Source organism: Halyomorpha halys, unplaced genomic scaffold (genome assembly GCF_000696795.3).
Source record: "Halyomorpha halys isolate HHAL.00 unplaced genomic scaffold, Hhal_1.1 Scaffold571.1, whole genome shotgun sequence".
Lineage (NCBI taxonomy): Eukaryota > Metazoa > Arthropoda > Insecta > Hemiptera > Pentatomidae > Halyomorpha > Halyomorpha halys.
The window spans coordinates 338,402-356,619 of NW_027113281.1; the positions used below are offsets into that span (position 1 = coordinate 338,402).

General features: G+C 30.9%; 1 protein-coding gene across 1 annotated transcript in view; it reads right to left on the reverse strand.

Moving 5' to 3' along the window:
* Positions 1-2,123: 2,123 nt before the first annotated feature.
* Dad (Daughters against dpp) overlaps positions 2,124-18,218 on the reverse strand; it is a 71,745-nt gene continuing 55,650 nt past the window's right edge. The window contains exons 4-5 of the mRNA XM_014426356.2: positions 5,880-6,077; positions 2,124-3,373 (exon numbers count right to left, since the gene is read on the reverse strand). Of these exons, the coding sequence (XP_014281842.1) occupies positions 3,069-3,373; positions 5,880-6,077 (503 nt within the window). The 3' untranslated portion in view covers positions 2,124-3,068. The remainder of the gene's footprint in view (positions 3,374-5,879; positions 6,078-18,218) is intronic.

Sequence of the window (18,218 nt, forward strand, 5' to 3'; positions counted from 1 at the left end):
TTATTTTTTTGCTAAGGTAGCTGGAATGCCTCATTTTTTTTTGTTTTTCATAAACATTTTACTAAGTTAATTGTGAGGATAAAAAATTATTAAATTTATAATTTAGTGACTCAGGCTACTATTTATTGCTACTTGCTTAAAAATTTGGCATAAAATGTATCACCAAGGTACAAATAGTATTTTAAAAATAATAAGTGCATTTAACAAGGCACGAGCATCTAAATGTGGCAAAATTTTATATTTCTTTTTTTTTTCTTTTTTGAATTTGTTTGAAAAAATATATTTTCAATAATTTTTTTTTAATAGGCAGTCTATAATCCTTACAATTTATGAAATTTGTTAAAACATTTAGCAGATTTTATTAAATTAAAGTACTTAATTTAAGTACATTTAATGAACTAGATTTAACAAGGGGAATAACACAGAGATTTAATGACTTGAATACAAAAGAAATAAATTTTCTCAGAAGTACATACGTTTCATGCCTTTTTGACATTTTATTTACAATAAGCTCTTATGTATATATAATAACAAGGTGTAAGGCAATTCTAGTCTATTTAGTATTCTTGACCAACAAATTAGTAACTGTTGGAAATTTTTGTTAACAAGTATTTTTCTTTCAGACAAACACACATAGATATATTAATATATATATATCTATGTATGAACATATATGTGTGTAACTAAAAGGAAGAATAATAATCAATGCACTATAATTCTAAGGCATGGTGGGTTTTAGGCACTAATGACTGAAAAGAACTCAAGCATAGTAACATTGACCATTTCTTCTAAATAAATTTTATGACTATGTTCTCCAGAATCAATCATTAAACAAACACCCTGAGTTATCACTTTTCTTTAAATACAAAATTTATCTGGGTCATATTTGAATCAGCTTACATAAGAAGGCACATCACTATATTGGACATTTTAAAAATATGGGTATAACAGATTAATTTAAAGAGAATCCTTTGAAAAGTTGACTATTGGATTCTCATTAGGAATAAATATTTACAAGACCTGTTAGTAAATTTTAATAAAATGTGAATTAATATATATCTATTATATATGAATAGCATATATTACTGAAAATAATATATATATTTTGTAAATAAAACAAAATTTCCTTTAAGGTACATGCTGTCCATCTTTTGATATTGAAAATGGCACATTATTGCCGAGTGACCTTAACAGAAACAAATAAAATAAAGATAAACAATACTGCTTAAAGCTATTACATAAAATTAACAATGCCTCATTAAACCACACATCTTTTTGTTGCATACTGTACCAACTTCCAAAGATTTAAAATGCTTTTGTTTCAGTTTTTAAGATAAGAACACTGCAGCTAATTTTTCTGGTCTGATGACACACTAATATTTTAAATTATAATATAAAGTCAAAAGAAGAAACAAAGGATATTGCTACACTAGCAACTGAAGAGGGTTGGTTTAAAGACTGAAATTTTAAGTTTATAATCTTTACAAGTTCAGTTTCACTTGAGCATTTCAAACTCTTAATATCCAGATTTTTATACTACAAGACTAGGATACGTTGAACAGCAACAACAGGTGCAAGTTCAGGTTAAAAAACGAATAATGCATGTTAAAGGAAATAAGTAATTTTTCTATATAAATATCAATTTCTGTTATACTCATAATGTACAATGAATAAATGTATATATTTAAGTTTTCTTTCTGGTAACTCTATGAATAATATTAAAGGTCCTCAAATTTTTCAGTCTAATCGGTTACCAACACATGGACGAGCTATTTTTATAATTGAAATGAAAACGTATAAAATAAACATATACAAATTCTGCCAATGTAAAATAATGTGTACCTTTGAAACAACTTTTATATTTAACAAAACAGTTTTATCCTTTATCACAAACATCATGACATTTTAAACTACCAACATTAAAAAGAATAAATAATTTATTATTATATTTTATTTGTTACCTAATTATTCTCCATTTGAGATCATAATCATTTTCCAATGTTAACTATCAAAGATATTTTGTTCGATGGACAAAGCAAATTGATTCAAATTATAAATAATCAGTAATTACATGATTAAATCATAGTAATTTCTTTATACTTGCTCTAAGTTTTTACATGAAATGGCAATCTAACAATACATTAGGACTAACAAATAAAATATATTAAAAAAAAATGAGATTCATTTATTGCAATTCCTTTTTATTTAATTTTTTTTTTGTGACCATATCCTAAATATAACATAACCTTGAAGTTCAAACACAAATATGAATGGGCTGATAAAAGGTCAGAGGAATTCTTTAATTTGTTTTTCTTAAATGAAATAGGCTTCACTAATGTTATTGATTCAGAAATATTCATTTAAAATATCAGTTAATATTTTAAATGAGGTTCCGTTCTTTTTTATTAAAACTGATTTCTTGAAATATTCAAATTTTGAGAAAAAATCATAGAAATGTTTTCATCGTTTTTCCATCTGACTCTTTATCACACTGAATTCACTTCAATTTTCATTGCACAATAATGGACTGTTGGGGTTGAATATAATAAATTAGATTGTAGGAAGATAAACTGGATGGCAGTCAATAAAGGTATCAAAATAGTAGAAGAAAACTATTTATTGTTAACAAACATTTCAGTTGTCATCTTTTTTTCAATCTGACAGCCCTGCAAAGTGAGGCAAAATGTTGGTTAACAATAAATAGATTTCTTCTACTATTTCAATAACCTTATTGACCGCCACTCAGACTATCTTCCCACAATCTACTTCAGATAGTCAACTATCTTCTTCTAATATAATAAATTAATACAATAGATAATAGATTAACAGTATACATTTTTTTTTTATTTATAAGTTTCATCGGTACAAATTGGCAGTTAAGACTAATGGAAAAAAAGCTCGTTTAAGAAAAAAGAAAACAGAAAAAATAGACATTACCAACGAAAAAACAAAACAAAAAACTAAATGGCAATAATAAGAACTGGCGCAACAAAACGTTCGTAGAAAAAGTACAATATTCCCTTTAAAGCTGATGAGATGAGGGCTCCTCAAAGTCGTTGGGAGCTGTGTCACCTGCAGGGGGCCATGAGGATCTCCAGCCACACTGGGCAGGCGGTGATGTCCTGGCGGGAGTACTTGGGGCCCCAACCCTTAGCGAAGCTTATCCTCACGGAGTTGAGGTCGATAGGGCCACTCTGGCAGCGGGGAGCTCGCGGGGTACCGCTGTAGATGTTAAGGCAATGTCCAGGCGGGACCCGGTAGACCAAGAAGAACCTCGAGTCCGGGTCGTCCAGGGCCGGCGAGTTCACGAAGATGGGGGAATCCGAACGGTTGAACGCCCAGATACCGTCGTCCTCTTTACTAAGGGTAACTCCTAAAACATAAAAAGAAATGTATAAGTTCAAAGTATAATGAAGAGAAGTAGAGTAAATAAGTTTTAAAAAATCTAATTCTAATTTAATTTACAAAAAAATTACCGTTCGAACTATCAACGAATTCAGTTCAATACCAGTGAGAAAAAACAGATATTTTGAGGCATTTTTACGATGATGTGTTCAATGAGATCTGGAAAGCCTTTGGCAATCAAAGTAGTATATCAAAAGCAAATTTATTTCTGACAAATTACAGAATGTGATAATAAATCGTTATCGGGTTGAAGAGGGAGGGAGACATATTGGAAGAAGCATAAATACAAGGCTAGGTGAAGAGAAGATGCAGTAGGTTCATTAGGTTCATTAGTAATTACGCTAATTTAGCAGGCAAAAGGCATGGCCTCCCGACCTCCACAATAGCAACAGTTAATATTCTAATGGGCGATTACTAGATCACATCTTACAACTTAAGGAGTTGGGGCCAACTATTACATTTTTATTTTTCCAAAACTATAACATTTTCCATAGGCTGGTATGAACTCCATTTTGTCGTTAGGATTCAGTACTAGAAATGGTAATTTATTAGTAGTCAATTTTATTTAGTAACGTTGAGGAGAGAAATTATGACAAAATTATCAACAACTAAATCAATACCTTTCCAAGGATAGCACTCGAAGATCTGTTTTCGAAACTGAATATCCCTCTACCGTCTAGACATCGAGGGTTCAACGTACTAAGGAGTATATTATCATTGGGTCAGATGTTGCCTTATTGATCTGGGGTACGCCCAATAGTCACCTAGCTCCCGATTTTCACCTGCGGTGTATCAGCTTTTCAAGTTGGGCTTCATCGTAGGAGGAAATGAAGGAAAACCGAAAAAATCGAGTTTATTTTGATGACGCATAAATGTGAGAATGTGTTCAGAGTTTAGCTGAATTCCTGAATCAGGTTGCAGAGTGGGATCTCTCATTTCTTTGAGGTTTGGGAGGTTTTCATTCAGTCATTAAGTGCCAATTCTAAAATGTATATCCATAATAGTGATTTTAGAAAATCGAATAAAAGAATGTTCGTTAATTTTTTTTTTAAATAGTACTGAATTTTTTTTAAATTTGACATGGTTATAATTTCAGGTTTGAAATAACCTGAAACATACACGATTCCAAACTATTCATCAACTTAGAAAAATAATTTTTAGCACTTTTTAGAATTTACACCATTCCTATAATTTATAGAGAGCTCCCTCGATGAAAATTTCAACTAAAATAAATAACAAAAACATCTTTCATCTTTTTTTCTGATCAAATCTGACTGGTGCAAGAAAATGAATCAATCCTTAATTCTTAACGAAGGCTCTAGTGCAACAAAACCGAAAATACGTTAATTTGGTATAACTTAAGAACGTTTTTTTTTATCCCTCAAAAGTTAGGAAAGGTTTAAGGGGGTGTAACACAACAGTTATCAACAGATGATTGGAAACCACACAACTAAGATACAAAACTAATAACTAAGTACATGATACTGTATCGGCAAATTAAATAAATTCTATTTTAGTTATGATTCTTACCAGAACTGATTCATATTTCATGCATCAGCTTTTTTATGTACGTTCTTCTGTTTGGACCATTAGTTCTCTGGAGTTAGTTTATTTTCAAAGAAGTTTTTAAAACAATTTTTCATACAAGTGTATCTTAGCGTGTATACAATATTTAGATAAGTTGCAAGGACCCTTAAAAATACGAATGATTTTTATATAAGTTGATTAGAAGATAAGATAAAAGAGGACAGGAGACAATTTTAGGAATAAAATGTTTTTATTATAGACTTGAGCCTAAAAAACTTTACGTTCCAGTATAAACAATAATAATAGATAATAGATTAATAGTCAAATTAAAAATAAATTGACTAGATTCTAACAAACAAAGTTTCCAAAAATGCTGTTACCCTTAAAAAACACTCCCAACTAAACTGTTTTGCTTTAAAATGTGTTAATACCTTATTTGCCATGAATTGCTTTCAGTGCCATCCGTTGAAAAATTAAGGAACTAGTTGAGTGATATAGTTCTATCTAGAGAATGATTTTTATAGGAATCTGTAACTTTTGAGAAGCTCTGTTTCTCAAAATTATGGTTATGGCTCTTAGCACCTTGTCTAGACAAGGTTATTACTGAATACAATTAATTAGTAGCTATTGATGACTTCTCAAATTTGCCAATATGAAGCACAAATTTGGTTCAAGCAAAGGTAGATAGATCTCTCATTCATAAAATTTTAAATCGTTCTCCTTCGTATCTGAACCCTTCATATGTTTGTTTTCTTTATAAAGTTAAAACTTAGAGCACGTTTGACATATAACCTTAATAAAGTAAATATTAATAATAGAGGTCAAGTAAGCCAGTGAGCTATCAACATAGTTATTTTTCTGGTATTATGGAAGAGGCCTGGCATAAGATTCATGATCTCAGTGAAGATAAAATAAACCCTCGACAAGACGAAGGATAAAGAACCCACCTTTTCCGATCTTGTCCCTCGCCTTGAGGACGGCGCTAGGCGGCTGGGGTTCGTTGGCCGCCAGGGTTCGCAGGGACAGCCCGTCCCCGTGAGGAAGGTGCCAGAAGACGTTGACCGACTGGTTGTGGACGGGAAACTGTCGGCCCACCCTCATCGAGAGCTCCCAGTAGGCCAGTCGGCACCAGCCGGGGTGAACTTCTAAAAAACAAAACAAAAATAAAATTAGTTATACAAGAATACTCCATCATAGATTAACAAATATTTATTAGTATGACCTTATAAGAATTATTAATTACAATAGCATAGACTACTAACTAGTATCTAGTAAAGTTGAAAACAAATTGAGAATGTTCTGTAAGAGCATTAGAATTAGTATCGTACAAGTACAATAACTGCGGACCAACCAACATTTAACAAACACAAATAAAGAACTCGAAATAATTATTATAATATACCCTGAAGGTCTTTCTCGTTGGTTCGATATACAATGGAGATGGGAGGAAAACCGGGAGGAACAGACCTAGACATAATAATACTGGGTCAGGACGATAAGGGGGAGGGGCAACAGCTGCTGAAGCAACATGTGGGGGGTTCAGCCTCAGGAGCAATTCTCACAGTCGCGATATTATTATGGGCAAGGCAAACAAGGGGGGGTAGGATCAATAAGCAAACAAGGCAGAATTTGTTCTGGCATTTTTTATAAGTAATCGATGACAGATGAAATCAAGACTACGCACTCTACACGCAATAGAGATAATCATAATGTCGAAAAAGAACAGAACTTAGAGGAAAAAACTTAATATTTTATGAGCTCTAAAAAGTAAAAAAAGAATTGAGAGCGGTGAGAGATCCAGGACAAAACAAAAAAGAAATCATTAGAAATGTAAAATTCGATGGCCTACTGGAAAGGGATCAAAACGTTTTTTGTTCGTCATTATAAAGAGATGAAAGACAAAAAAAAATATTCAGATGTAATGTTCAAACATTAGAATAATTTGAATCAGGGGTAGGAAAATATCCATCAACGTTTATCTTGATCGTGCGGTTCTGAATCAGGATTGGGAAGAACGAAATAAAATGGGTAACCATCGACTACACTTCCTATAACCTACCTTCGCGATTCAAAAGATGACTACGCCTCGAAGAAGCATCTTGTGTTCAGCTTAATAATAATAAAAAAAAAAACCGAGGTAAGGTTAGAGACTGGCGCCAATGAGTCCCGAGACAGCCGTGAAAGCTCATTACTACATTCAAGAACACAAGGACCTCTTTGCAACAATGGCCGATGGCGCCTCTTGTTTCCTATACAAAGGGTGCTCTGCCCAACGTTCAATGGGAATTATCATGAGGACTGATTGCCTTGAGCCCCTTTCTTTCTGCCAATCAGAAGTGTGCCAATGCGGTGATTAGGAGAATCACATCGTGCCGGGCATACAGCACGAGTTGGTGGGATAGGTAGTTAAGTTTGCCTAATCCACGACTACATTCAGATGGTACCTTATTCAATTGGAAACAGTGCAGCTAATAAACAAAATCTCCTAATCATAAAAATAAAGAAAGAACAAAACCTATATTAGTCTGTAAGGCAACTCATAATTTTGCTAATTTTTGTGAGAACCACTAATTAGTTAATTAGTGTTAGCTAATTTAATCGGACATTTATGATATGTTCGCAAAACAAATATATCGGACTTTTGATAGAATTTATCTCACATATTTATTTACAAAATAAATATACATAAATAAAAATACAAATATGTGCTCTTATAAGTTAATGACTCGAAGATTTTCTGTATTATTAAGTTGGGCACAGAGAAAACTATCTATATAATTTCCTTTTTTTAGAACTCATTCATAACTTATAACATTTCAACATCAAGGGCACTATCATTTTTGTCTTTTATTTAACTTATTTATGTTGGAATAACTTCTTTTCCTACTGAGTCCAAACACTAAATTCTAATGGTACAGCGAAGTTGTCTAATTTGTTAAAATTGACCATAAAATAAACAAAGTAAGGAGAGTCCATCTTAATCTATACTGTCAATGAATCTCTAATAAGACTTAATTTAAGAAATATTTACATTAAAAATTCTGTAATTATAATTATAATTAAAGTAATTTTACAATGGTTAAAATTAATTTAATTTAAGGGTATTTTGGATGAGAAAAAAGGTCCGGAAAACTTTGGTCTTCTATTACAATTGCATTTTGCAGATATGGATATCTATTACCCTTTCTGGGCTTTTAACAGTTCAAAGGTGACCCTTATATCATCTTGCGAATACTGTTTTGTTTGGGGTATATTACAGAAGCTACAAGTGAAATAAAATCTAATTACGATGTATATTTCTACTGAAGGATAAGTTTTAATTATGAAACACGAGCTGAAAATAGAGACAGATGGACTAAGAGGAAGTGGCCAGAGCGCTGTGTTGTATAACCTATTTACCAGTGTCCACGGGAGATAGGTGGCGCCTTCATAGCGACCGTATCGCCCAAACCACTTATAGCCTCCTCTCATTCTACTTTCAGATAATCCCAATCTTTTCCAGCATAATGGACTCTTTAATGGTTTCGTTTTATTTATTCAGATATTATTTTCGTTCAGAACGTCCAGCCGATCGTAAAGACCGCGCCGCCGACTTAAAAATAACTTCCTCGGCGAGTAGATATCAAACCACTTAGGAGGGAACCTTGCTTGATTCACTTCGCCGAAGAATTGAGTGAGATAAGTCTTCTTGTTAACAACCCCGACTGTGAGCATGGATTTTAGTTTACGAGGAAATTCTCGAAAGTAGAGTAATGTCGGAAGTTGTTGAGGAGTTAATATTTATGAGGTATGAGAAGTTTATAAATTTAATATTTAACAATAAAATAAAACATATTTGAAATATGTAGTATTGCGATGTGTAAGTAAGATACCTCGAGTCAAACAAGTGTCCCTAATTGATCCTAAATGTATATGATCTAGCTCAAAAAATAAAATTTGTAAGAAACTGAAATATTTATGATAGCCATAAGCCAGGGATGTTACAGCGACTTTTGTTTTTTACTAAAATAGGCTTTGCGGTAGTCCCACTTAAAATCTTCGATCTTATACTAATTTACCGAAAAAGAGTTCCATAGATTTTATTAAACTCGTAGTATCAATGTATAATTAATTAGTCTTTATTGTCAGCCAGTATTATTCCAGGGTTGCTCAAATAACAGAATTTTTAAAATTGACTCCTAAAAACTTAAAATTTTGTTCATTTAAAACAATCAACATTCTCGAAGAACTTAAAAAATGATATATATAAACTATGAAAGAATTTTATTATTTAAATTAAATTGAATTTAATTGAAAAGCATAAATATTTACCCAGTTTGGAAAATAGTAATAATATCCCGTTTAAAGCCAAATATATTAGGAAAATTAAAATGTATAATTATTTTAACAAACAGCCTTTACTTTTTTCCTCGTAGTTATCGAGAATATATATATGACAACAAACTAGAGAGGTGTTTTTATCTTTGGAGGATTTCGATTGGACTTTGTTTAGTAGAGTCTAAGCTGTATGTTCAAACAGCTAAGTAGAAGCAAGAATAATAAGAATGGATAATGTACTTCAAATAAAAACATTTTATTGTATCATTTGTGGCAATTTATTTTTATGGAGCTTAGATCTCATAACATCGCTCATTTCGAGCAGTTTTACAGGATACCCTTCCCATGTTTCATATCCCCCCCCCCCCCATTCGATACGTCAAATCCTTCTCCTCGAGAGATATCTCAGCTCCTTCCTTCAGACGACGGATGAACTACTCCGAACTACAGCCCTGCCAGGAGTTGGCGGTGTTCCCATACTATGCCAGGAATCCTAAGGGGCATCAAGCACCACAGGCGGGAGTCAAGTATATGACCTTGCCGGCCGACCTTGGGCCTCCGAGGGCACTGCGATAAATTACTGCTGCACGACAGGCTATGCAACTGTCACAGCCTGTCGGGGGAGTGTGCAACTGGGTTTATCTAGAGGCTGGGTGGGTTGCCAAGGCGGGGTGTAAAGATGAAATCATTAATACATCATAAACTAATAACTACTAATAAAATGTACTATACTAAAGAAAGTTTATTGCGTCCAATAAGACGATTACTGGATCGTAGTACTTATAAAACAAACGTTATGAAATTTAAAAAAAAAATCTGAGATCTTTACTTTTACGTATAAATTTATTTTATTTTATCTGAAATACAATCTTAAACTATGAATACTATACACACAGGAACTAAATTTAAGTTAAAAGTGTTTTATTTTCCTTTGTACAGCAAGATTTTAATTTTTTCGTTTTACTTATTTTATTTTAGTTATTTTACTAATTATGACAACCCTTTCTCTATGCCTCTAGGCTATAAAAGGGTTTAATAAATAAATTATAATTATAATGCTGTTATTAAAGATTAGTGAAATTACAGAAATATTGTACTGTATGAACTACAATAATATTTTATTTAACATTTTAAAACAACTGATAATGTATTTTGTGAAAGAAATAGTAATAAAGAATAGAATAAATAAAACAAGAATATCTAAACGAAAAAAGTTATTTTCTACTGTCATTGAGAAAACAAACAAAAAATTAATTTGTCAATCGAAAATAAAAATTTTTACTCAGTGATTTATAAAAATGCATTTTCATTCATTTTTATTTACATATAAAATAAAAAAAAAAAAAAAAAAGGAGGAAAATTACTCAGACATAAAAATAATTTATTACAATTTTTCATCTAAAAATAAATAAATAAATATTAAGTATTGATGTAACAAACAGATGAATGGATTTTAAATTTCATTAAAAAAAGAAAAAAAAGGAATAAAATATATGAAATACTACAAATTCTCTGTTTTCACCTCATTATTACATATATTATGGTAGAATAAAATATTTATAATGAATTAAGACAAATATTGCTCAAATAAATAAGTAGCCTCATAATTGAAAAATCAAGTTTCCAAACCAATGCTTCTTGCAAAAAAGGATTTTTACAGACTCAGTCAAAAATTGAATTTAGTTGGATTATAAGTAATGCACATTTTTTTAATGATCAAAAATTTAGTATTCATGTGAATTTTTGTAATGAATTAAATTGTTAAGATTAATGAAAACAGGGATAAAAGTAAAAATTAAACAAATCTTTACGATTTTCCCAAATTCGGCTCATCAGAGCCTATTTACCACGAAGGAATTTAAAAATACAAAATAACTTCAGTTTTAAAAATAATCGGTCTTGAGGCAAAACGCCTGTATCCTTCATCGATTTTTTAAATATTTTACAACATGGTTCGGATACATTTTTTTTCCTATATAAAAAAAAAAATTGTACCCTGCCTAAAAAAAAAATAATAAATTACTCTTAAAAGTATGTCATTTATTGATATTCCATGTTTTAATCATTGATTAACATTAATACGAAATTGGTCTTAGGACGGTGGCGCAGCTCTGTTGGTTTTATCGGGTACTATTGGTGGATTTCTTCAGCAACTGGATGACGTTAGGCATATTGTTTAAAATTATCTCCCCTTACAACACACGATATGCAATCGTTCAAAATAATTTAAAGTTTAATGCCAATTCTAAATCCTCTTTTCCCTACGCATATAGGCTTTGAACAAACATTTCAAATTGATGACCCTTTTTATTTGACTAGTCATGATATCTGTTCTAAAAATTGGTTTTTATGATGTTTTATCGATTGAATAAAAATTATGAAAGACTAAATTACTTGTATTTTTGTTATAAACAGTTTGTAAAATAGGTAAGGGTTTAAGTACATTTTTTAAAATTTAAATTTAAATACTGTAACTGAAGATAATAAAAAAATTTGTAAATCAAAATTGGGTTAGCGGATTCAGTTCGAATTGAATAGTTTTTTGTCTTGTTGTTTTTAGGAAGAGAAAACATCCGTCTCTTATACAGCGAAGTGAGGACTGAAAGAGGTCAGCGAAGGCAATAATGGAAATTATTACAAGACGGACTGGACAGACATCCAGGAAGCTGAGGACCGAAGAAGAAGACGCCATGCCACCAAGAGGTAAGAACATTGGCGACCACTGGTTTGTGCGGTGATATTTCGAGTGGGGCCGTCTAAAACGGTGTGGCGCCGGGAGCACTGGCGCCATCTCCCCACCACCAGTCGGTCCGTCTGTCCCCGCTCAGCTCCTCTCACTTTCAAATCCTACCGTCAACTTTACATATTTAGATTATGTCTTCCTATATCTTCTGTCATCGTCTATCAGGTCTGTAAGTGGCAATGTGTCGCCAAGAAACGGGTCTTTGTATATAAGAATTATCATATAGGCTAGAGGCACTGAAATGCCACGCGTGTGGTATTCAGCAACGTAGGTTGAGGAAAATATCAACTGGAGAACATTATATATTTTTAAAAAATTTCAGGCACTGCAAGAAAACGACAGAATCCAGCAGATCTGTTGAAATGTCGCTGGATGAGTGATCAATAAAATAAAACAAAGAACACTAAAAAGATTAAATCAACAGAGAGAATACTTAAAATCTGATAAAATTGACAATTACCTTTGAGAAAATTATATATTTTTAGACTTCATAGATCTAAACAATGTTTTTTTTTTCTTTTAATAATTTAATAAACGTTCTAAAATCTTATTAGTTTTTGTATTAAAGAATTTCAACATTTTTGAATAGTTTTAGCTTTTTTTAATATTTTATGATTTTATTTTTATCACATAAGCTTACTTTATTTCAATGGTTAAAAAAATTGCTAATTAATTTCTCACGAGGTTCCTTTTAAATAATTACAAATAAAAAACTTACTTTTTTCAAAACTAGTATAATTTTTATTTACTATTGTATTGAAAAATATGATAAACGTTGGACAGTGGGAAAATACTAGATGAGAAAAAGAGGTCCAAGAAGAGAAAAAAAAATAAAGGAAATGCCGGTGACTTGTCATTCATGAAGCTGCCAAATTACGGAGGAGTTAGGCTAGCTTATGCCAAAAAAATTTCTAAGCGTTGACTAAAATAATTTTTTAATATATATTTTCTAGAGGAATTTAAGCTCGTGTTTTCTATATAATAAGAATAATAGTAAAATACATAACAAATAAAATTTGAATGATTTTTTTTAAAGTAGAACAGTTATGATTGAGCTTAACGAAGCATATCATATATTATATATTACTTACTTTTAATGCAGTCCTTCTTTTATATTAATTAATTTTTTTAAATATTAGTACTATGATAGCAATAGATTATTATATGATGACAGTGATATAAAAACTGAGGTATATTTGGGTAATGGCAGAACTAGCGGCCGAAGAGGCGCTTCCACCCGGTCAAGGTCGGGCTAATCCGCCGGCTGCTTTCTTCGGATCCCGCCTGGTGGGGGGGTAAGGGAGAGACTGGGGGGAATAGCAGTATACGGGAGGATAACAGCTCTCCTTTAAATACTTGTTGTTTGTTAAATATAGGTATAATTAAAAAAAATAGTAATATATGTTAAAAGAGTAATAAACATGTAATCTAACAGGAATAATTATTTAGTCATTTTTGTATAAGATTGACAGATAAACTTTTTTTTATCACTTAAGTAACGTTCGATCTGATCAAAAAAAAAAAAAAAATCATACTTTCCTAATGCATGATGTATATATTAGGAAGTTATTACAAGTTTAGAAGTATCATCTTACAAGTTTAACTTGTGTAATATTTGCATGGTTCAACATTCATTACTTTTGTCTTATCTATACATTTCAATAAAACTACAGTACAGATTGGTAATACACACACGCAGACATAAAGGAAAATGAGTAGAATTCAATTCAGAAGTAATTTATTAATGTCTCTAAAGACGTCTACAACGTTATTCTAAAAATGAAAAAGAAAGAATATAAAAAAAGAAAAAGAAAGAAAATAATTGTAAAAAATAACATTAAACAGAAATTCAATTTCATTGATATAAGCAGTTTATTCTAAAAACGTGATTTTCAAAACCAGCCGCATTTGAAGTTTACTATCAAATTCTTAATTAATTGATTTACCTAAAATATTTGTATTGTTTTTTTTTTTAAATCAGTTAAATCGCATGTTTCAAAAGAATAATCACTAAATGGATTTTTATAGCTAATAAGCCATATTTCAAACTTTATTTAATTTCTATTAGTAATAGCCGGGTTAAATTAATCTAACTTTATATTTATTAATTGTATTTTTGTAAATAGAGTGGTAAATTTTAATCAATTAACTTAAAAAAAGGAGAATCAGTTTATATTTTCACCTTTAATTAATTAATTGACTATATCTGAATTAATTAACTGCATCTTTGTAAGAGCAATACTCTAAGAGATTTAGTTTACAGAATGTAATTTATGTATTTTATTAAAGCTGTATTATCTCTTAATTTTTATTACCAATTATTTTTATCTAGTTGTTAGTTAGTAGTTAAATGTCTATATATAAAATAAACTTTATGCTAATGCCATCTGCAAGAGAAATTCACGAACAGATAGTAAATAAATTTATTAATTAGATCAAATAATAAATATTATTCTATTGATTATCCGTTAGATAAGTTTGTTTTCTTTTCTTAATGTTGGGGTTCCTATATGACAGCTACAATTACAGGGACCGACCCCCTTTAAGACATGATAGACAATATCCTATTATACTTTAGCGGGATGATTACTCGCCCTCAGGCTATATATCGCCGTACCCCCTACCAGCCCGACCCCCGGACAGGCGACGCCCGCCGTAGAGGAGTACGGCGCCGACCCAACGCTAAATATAGCCCTGATCTCAGAGCTCTCCCTCCCTTCCCTATATGTAAACAGTGCCCCACTCCGGTTCTTCGGCTTCCTTAGTCTGATTTACTTCTTGAGGCCGATCTTCGCAGGGGGTCCTTGGATTCGTCTTCCTGAGGAACGAAGGTTGTGGGGTCTGGTGGTAGGTTCCTCATCTGGGAGGAGGAGAAGTGATACTGATATTGGAAAAATAAATGTACACAAAAAAAATACAAATGCGGAGTGATTGATGTCTAAGTTACAATATTTAGTAGTTTTGCAATATTCTTAATCAATATTAAGAATCCGAATAGATTTTTACAAATAAACAATTTTACTCAACTTCAAGGATCTTCAAGACAAAGCTTTTATTTTATTAATTACCTAATCACAACAAAGGAATAAAAAAGTTTTTGGTATTAAAAACCATTACTATGGATTCAAAAACTGATAAACCTGCAAAATAGTTTTAATAAAACAAAATAACATTTATTAGTTTAAAAAACTGAATAAATATCAAAATTAGGTCCGTTTTATCAATATAATACAAAATTTAATTAGTTCACAGGTTTTTATGCAGAATAATAGCATATAACCGATATTATATACAATTTGTATAACTATAAACCGGGAAAGGATTAGCACAAAACAGATTTATACAGTAAATTTATACTAGCCATTTTTTGTTTTAATAGCTATTAATACCTCACGCTGAAGAATTACAAACTGCTTGTTTATTTTTTAGTCGTTTTTTTTTCTGAAAAAGAAAAAGACTGTGGAAATGTATTGGAAATCATTGGAGGAGTGTGGTGATACATTTTATACCTGTTACACAAAGGAATCATCACAGTTTAGCCTTTTTTTCAAGGATTTTTGGAAACCTGAATCGACTATTATAGGACATACCAGGAGGTTGGTGGAGAGGAGGCTCCGATGGATTGATGATGTAGAGGATGATCTGTGGAGGATTAGAGCTTTAGTTAGTTATGGAGAAAAAATTTAGTATTTATCTCTTGTTTTTTTCCGCTTTATATAACTCAGATCCAGAGGGGGTCAAATGAACTGAATTTCGGTAAGTAGGGTTGTTTTATAAGCAGAACAAATACTATAAAAGTAAAGATGAACTTTAATCAGAATTTCGTCACAATATTTTCTTTTAAGCTGGTTTCATCCTTGATGATAAAACGACTAATCTATAATAACTTAAAACTGAGAGACTTGTGGAAATCAATTTGAATTCCTCTATGAAAACTAGTCATTGGTATTTCAATTTTCAATCCTACTATCAGCATCAACATTTCAAATATAATTATTTTAGAGTATACGTTTAACTTATATAATAAAATATTGAATGTAAATTGAACGACATCTAATCTCCTAAATCTCTATTTTTAAAAACATTGCAAGAAATATTGCTACAGAAACAATTTAGCCATAATTAATAATCCTTTTCCGTTGATATTAATAAAACGGTTTAAGTTACAATGATAAGCGATTTGTGTCCTAAATAACCGCAACTGAAGTTGACGAATGCGTTGTTTAGGGATTCTTTACTCTTGTTAGATCCTCGCTGTAACTACTATACTTCAAGGCGGAACGACATTGCTAGATTTAAAGCAAGGATTAAATAGGTCCGTGGTCGTTTGATCTGACACTAAAATGTATTCGCCCGCTCAGATAGATGCCTCTAATATATATCCAAGTTTAATTTGTTAAGTGGAATGAATAAAGGGGCATGAAGATATATCGAGGGTGGGATAACCTGGGTATCTAGGGATGCCCCCTACATTGTCTTGGGGTCTATTTCCTTAGGTATGGGTATAATATATCGTTTTTGGCTTTTAATACCAAGCAAATTAACTTAAAGGTTTTTTTTATTGAATAAAAATATCATATAATCCATAGTTCTTAGTTTTAAACGTTCGATAATTGAACCCACACATCTAATAAGGAATCAACCAACATTCTTTTTTTTTTGGGTAGGTGCTATAAAAGCTATATCGATTTTTTTTCTATTTCGCAATAAAAACCTAAGTTTCTATCTATATACAATACAATAGCTGTACCTTGAGTTCATGTTGCAAGATGAAATTGAAATTTCAAAAATCTTTTGAATTGTTCCTTACTGCATAACTGGGTTTAATTTAACAAACCTGTACAGAAAATAATTGCTTATTCTTAATAATATTTTCTTGGGTTAAGAAATATCAAAAATTATTTTTTTAAATGCAGTTAAAAACTAGTACAGATATTTTTTGAATTAACACTAAAAAGAAAACTAGGCTAAAATAGAAGATCTGACCATGCCCATTATTCTTGCGATAAGAAAAATATATAATAATAATAATAATAATAATAATTATACATATATATAAAATTTTCGTTTATATAGTTGTAATGATAAAAAAAATCTTTCAATAATTTACTTATTGTTATTTTTTGCAAATATAATAAATAAACAAATAAATAAACTGATCAGGAAAATATAAGAATTTAGAATTTTACTTTCTAATGATTTTTAAGGAAATCAGAAGTATTCATATGTACGTAAAATTGTTTTCTATACAAATTGTTTATGGATTAAAATTAGATACAAAACTTCTAGCAAATGCCCTTCGATATGTTTTAATGTATTAAGCACTTAGACGATGTAAAATGTAAGTTCAAGTTGATGATATAATGTACTCACATGATAAAAATATTATGCAATATATCGATTAGGCCTAAAAAAAGAATTGTTTGGATCCTTAGCTGGCTATGAATTCAAGATTCCTTAGCAGCTTGACAACAGTAGTCATTTTGAATTCAAAAACCTTGACATTTTGCCAGTGATCACAAACAGCAATTTTTTCTATTGTTACAAATGTTAGCCCGATTTCAAGTTGAGAAGTATTGCTCCAAGTCCATTATTTCGTTAAATTTTAATACTATTTTTTTTTTTTTTTATCAATTTATATTTCTCTTCTATAAGTGTATAGGAGTCGATTAAAATATGATTTTTGAGATCCTACTTTTTGACATGCTCTTAGACAAATGGTAAATTTGCAATCATAACCTTTATATCATCTGAACAATTTACTTAATTAATAATCCACTGTGATGATTTTGAGATAGAGAATTAAAGAAAATCCTAGTGCGTCACAATCGAATTCCTAGACGAGACCAAATTTAAACAATATTCTCTCATCAACGTTACGGTTTCACATTCCGTATGTCTTCTGTTTGTGTGTCTACGTTTTGTGCCTAATGATTTGTTCATAATTCAACTATACTCGCGATATAGCCTTGATACTATGGTTATGTTTACAGTAAAATTTACACTTATAAGCCCATATTTCTTCAAATTAAATATATATTACAACACTTAATAAATAAATTACACTATTCTTTCTTTAATACTACTTTAAGGGGTCACTCCTGTCTTGTGTTCACTAGAGGAAGCATGAATGATGTCATAAAGTTGTATGTGAATTATTTATAGTTATAAAGCAGTATAATGTGAACAATAAAGATATAAAGTCACATTTAAGTCTTTAATCTCA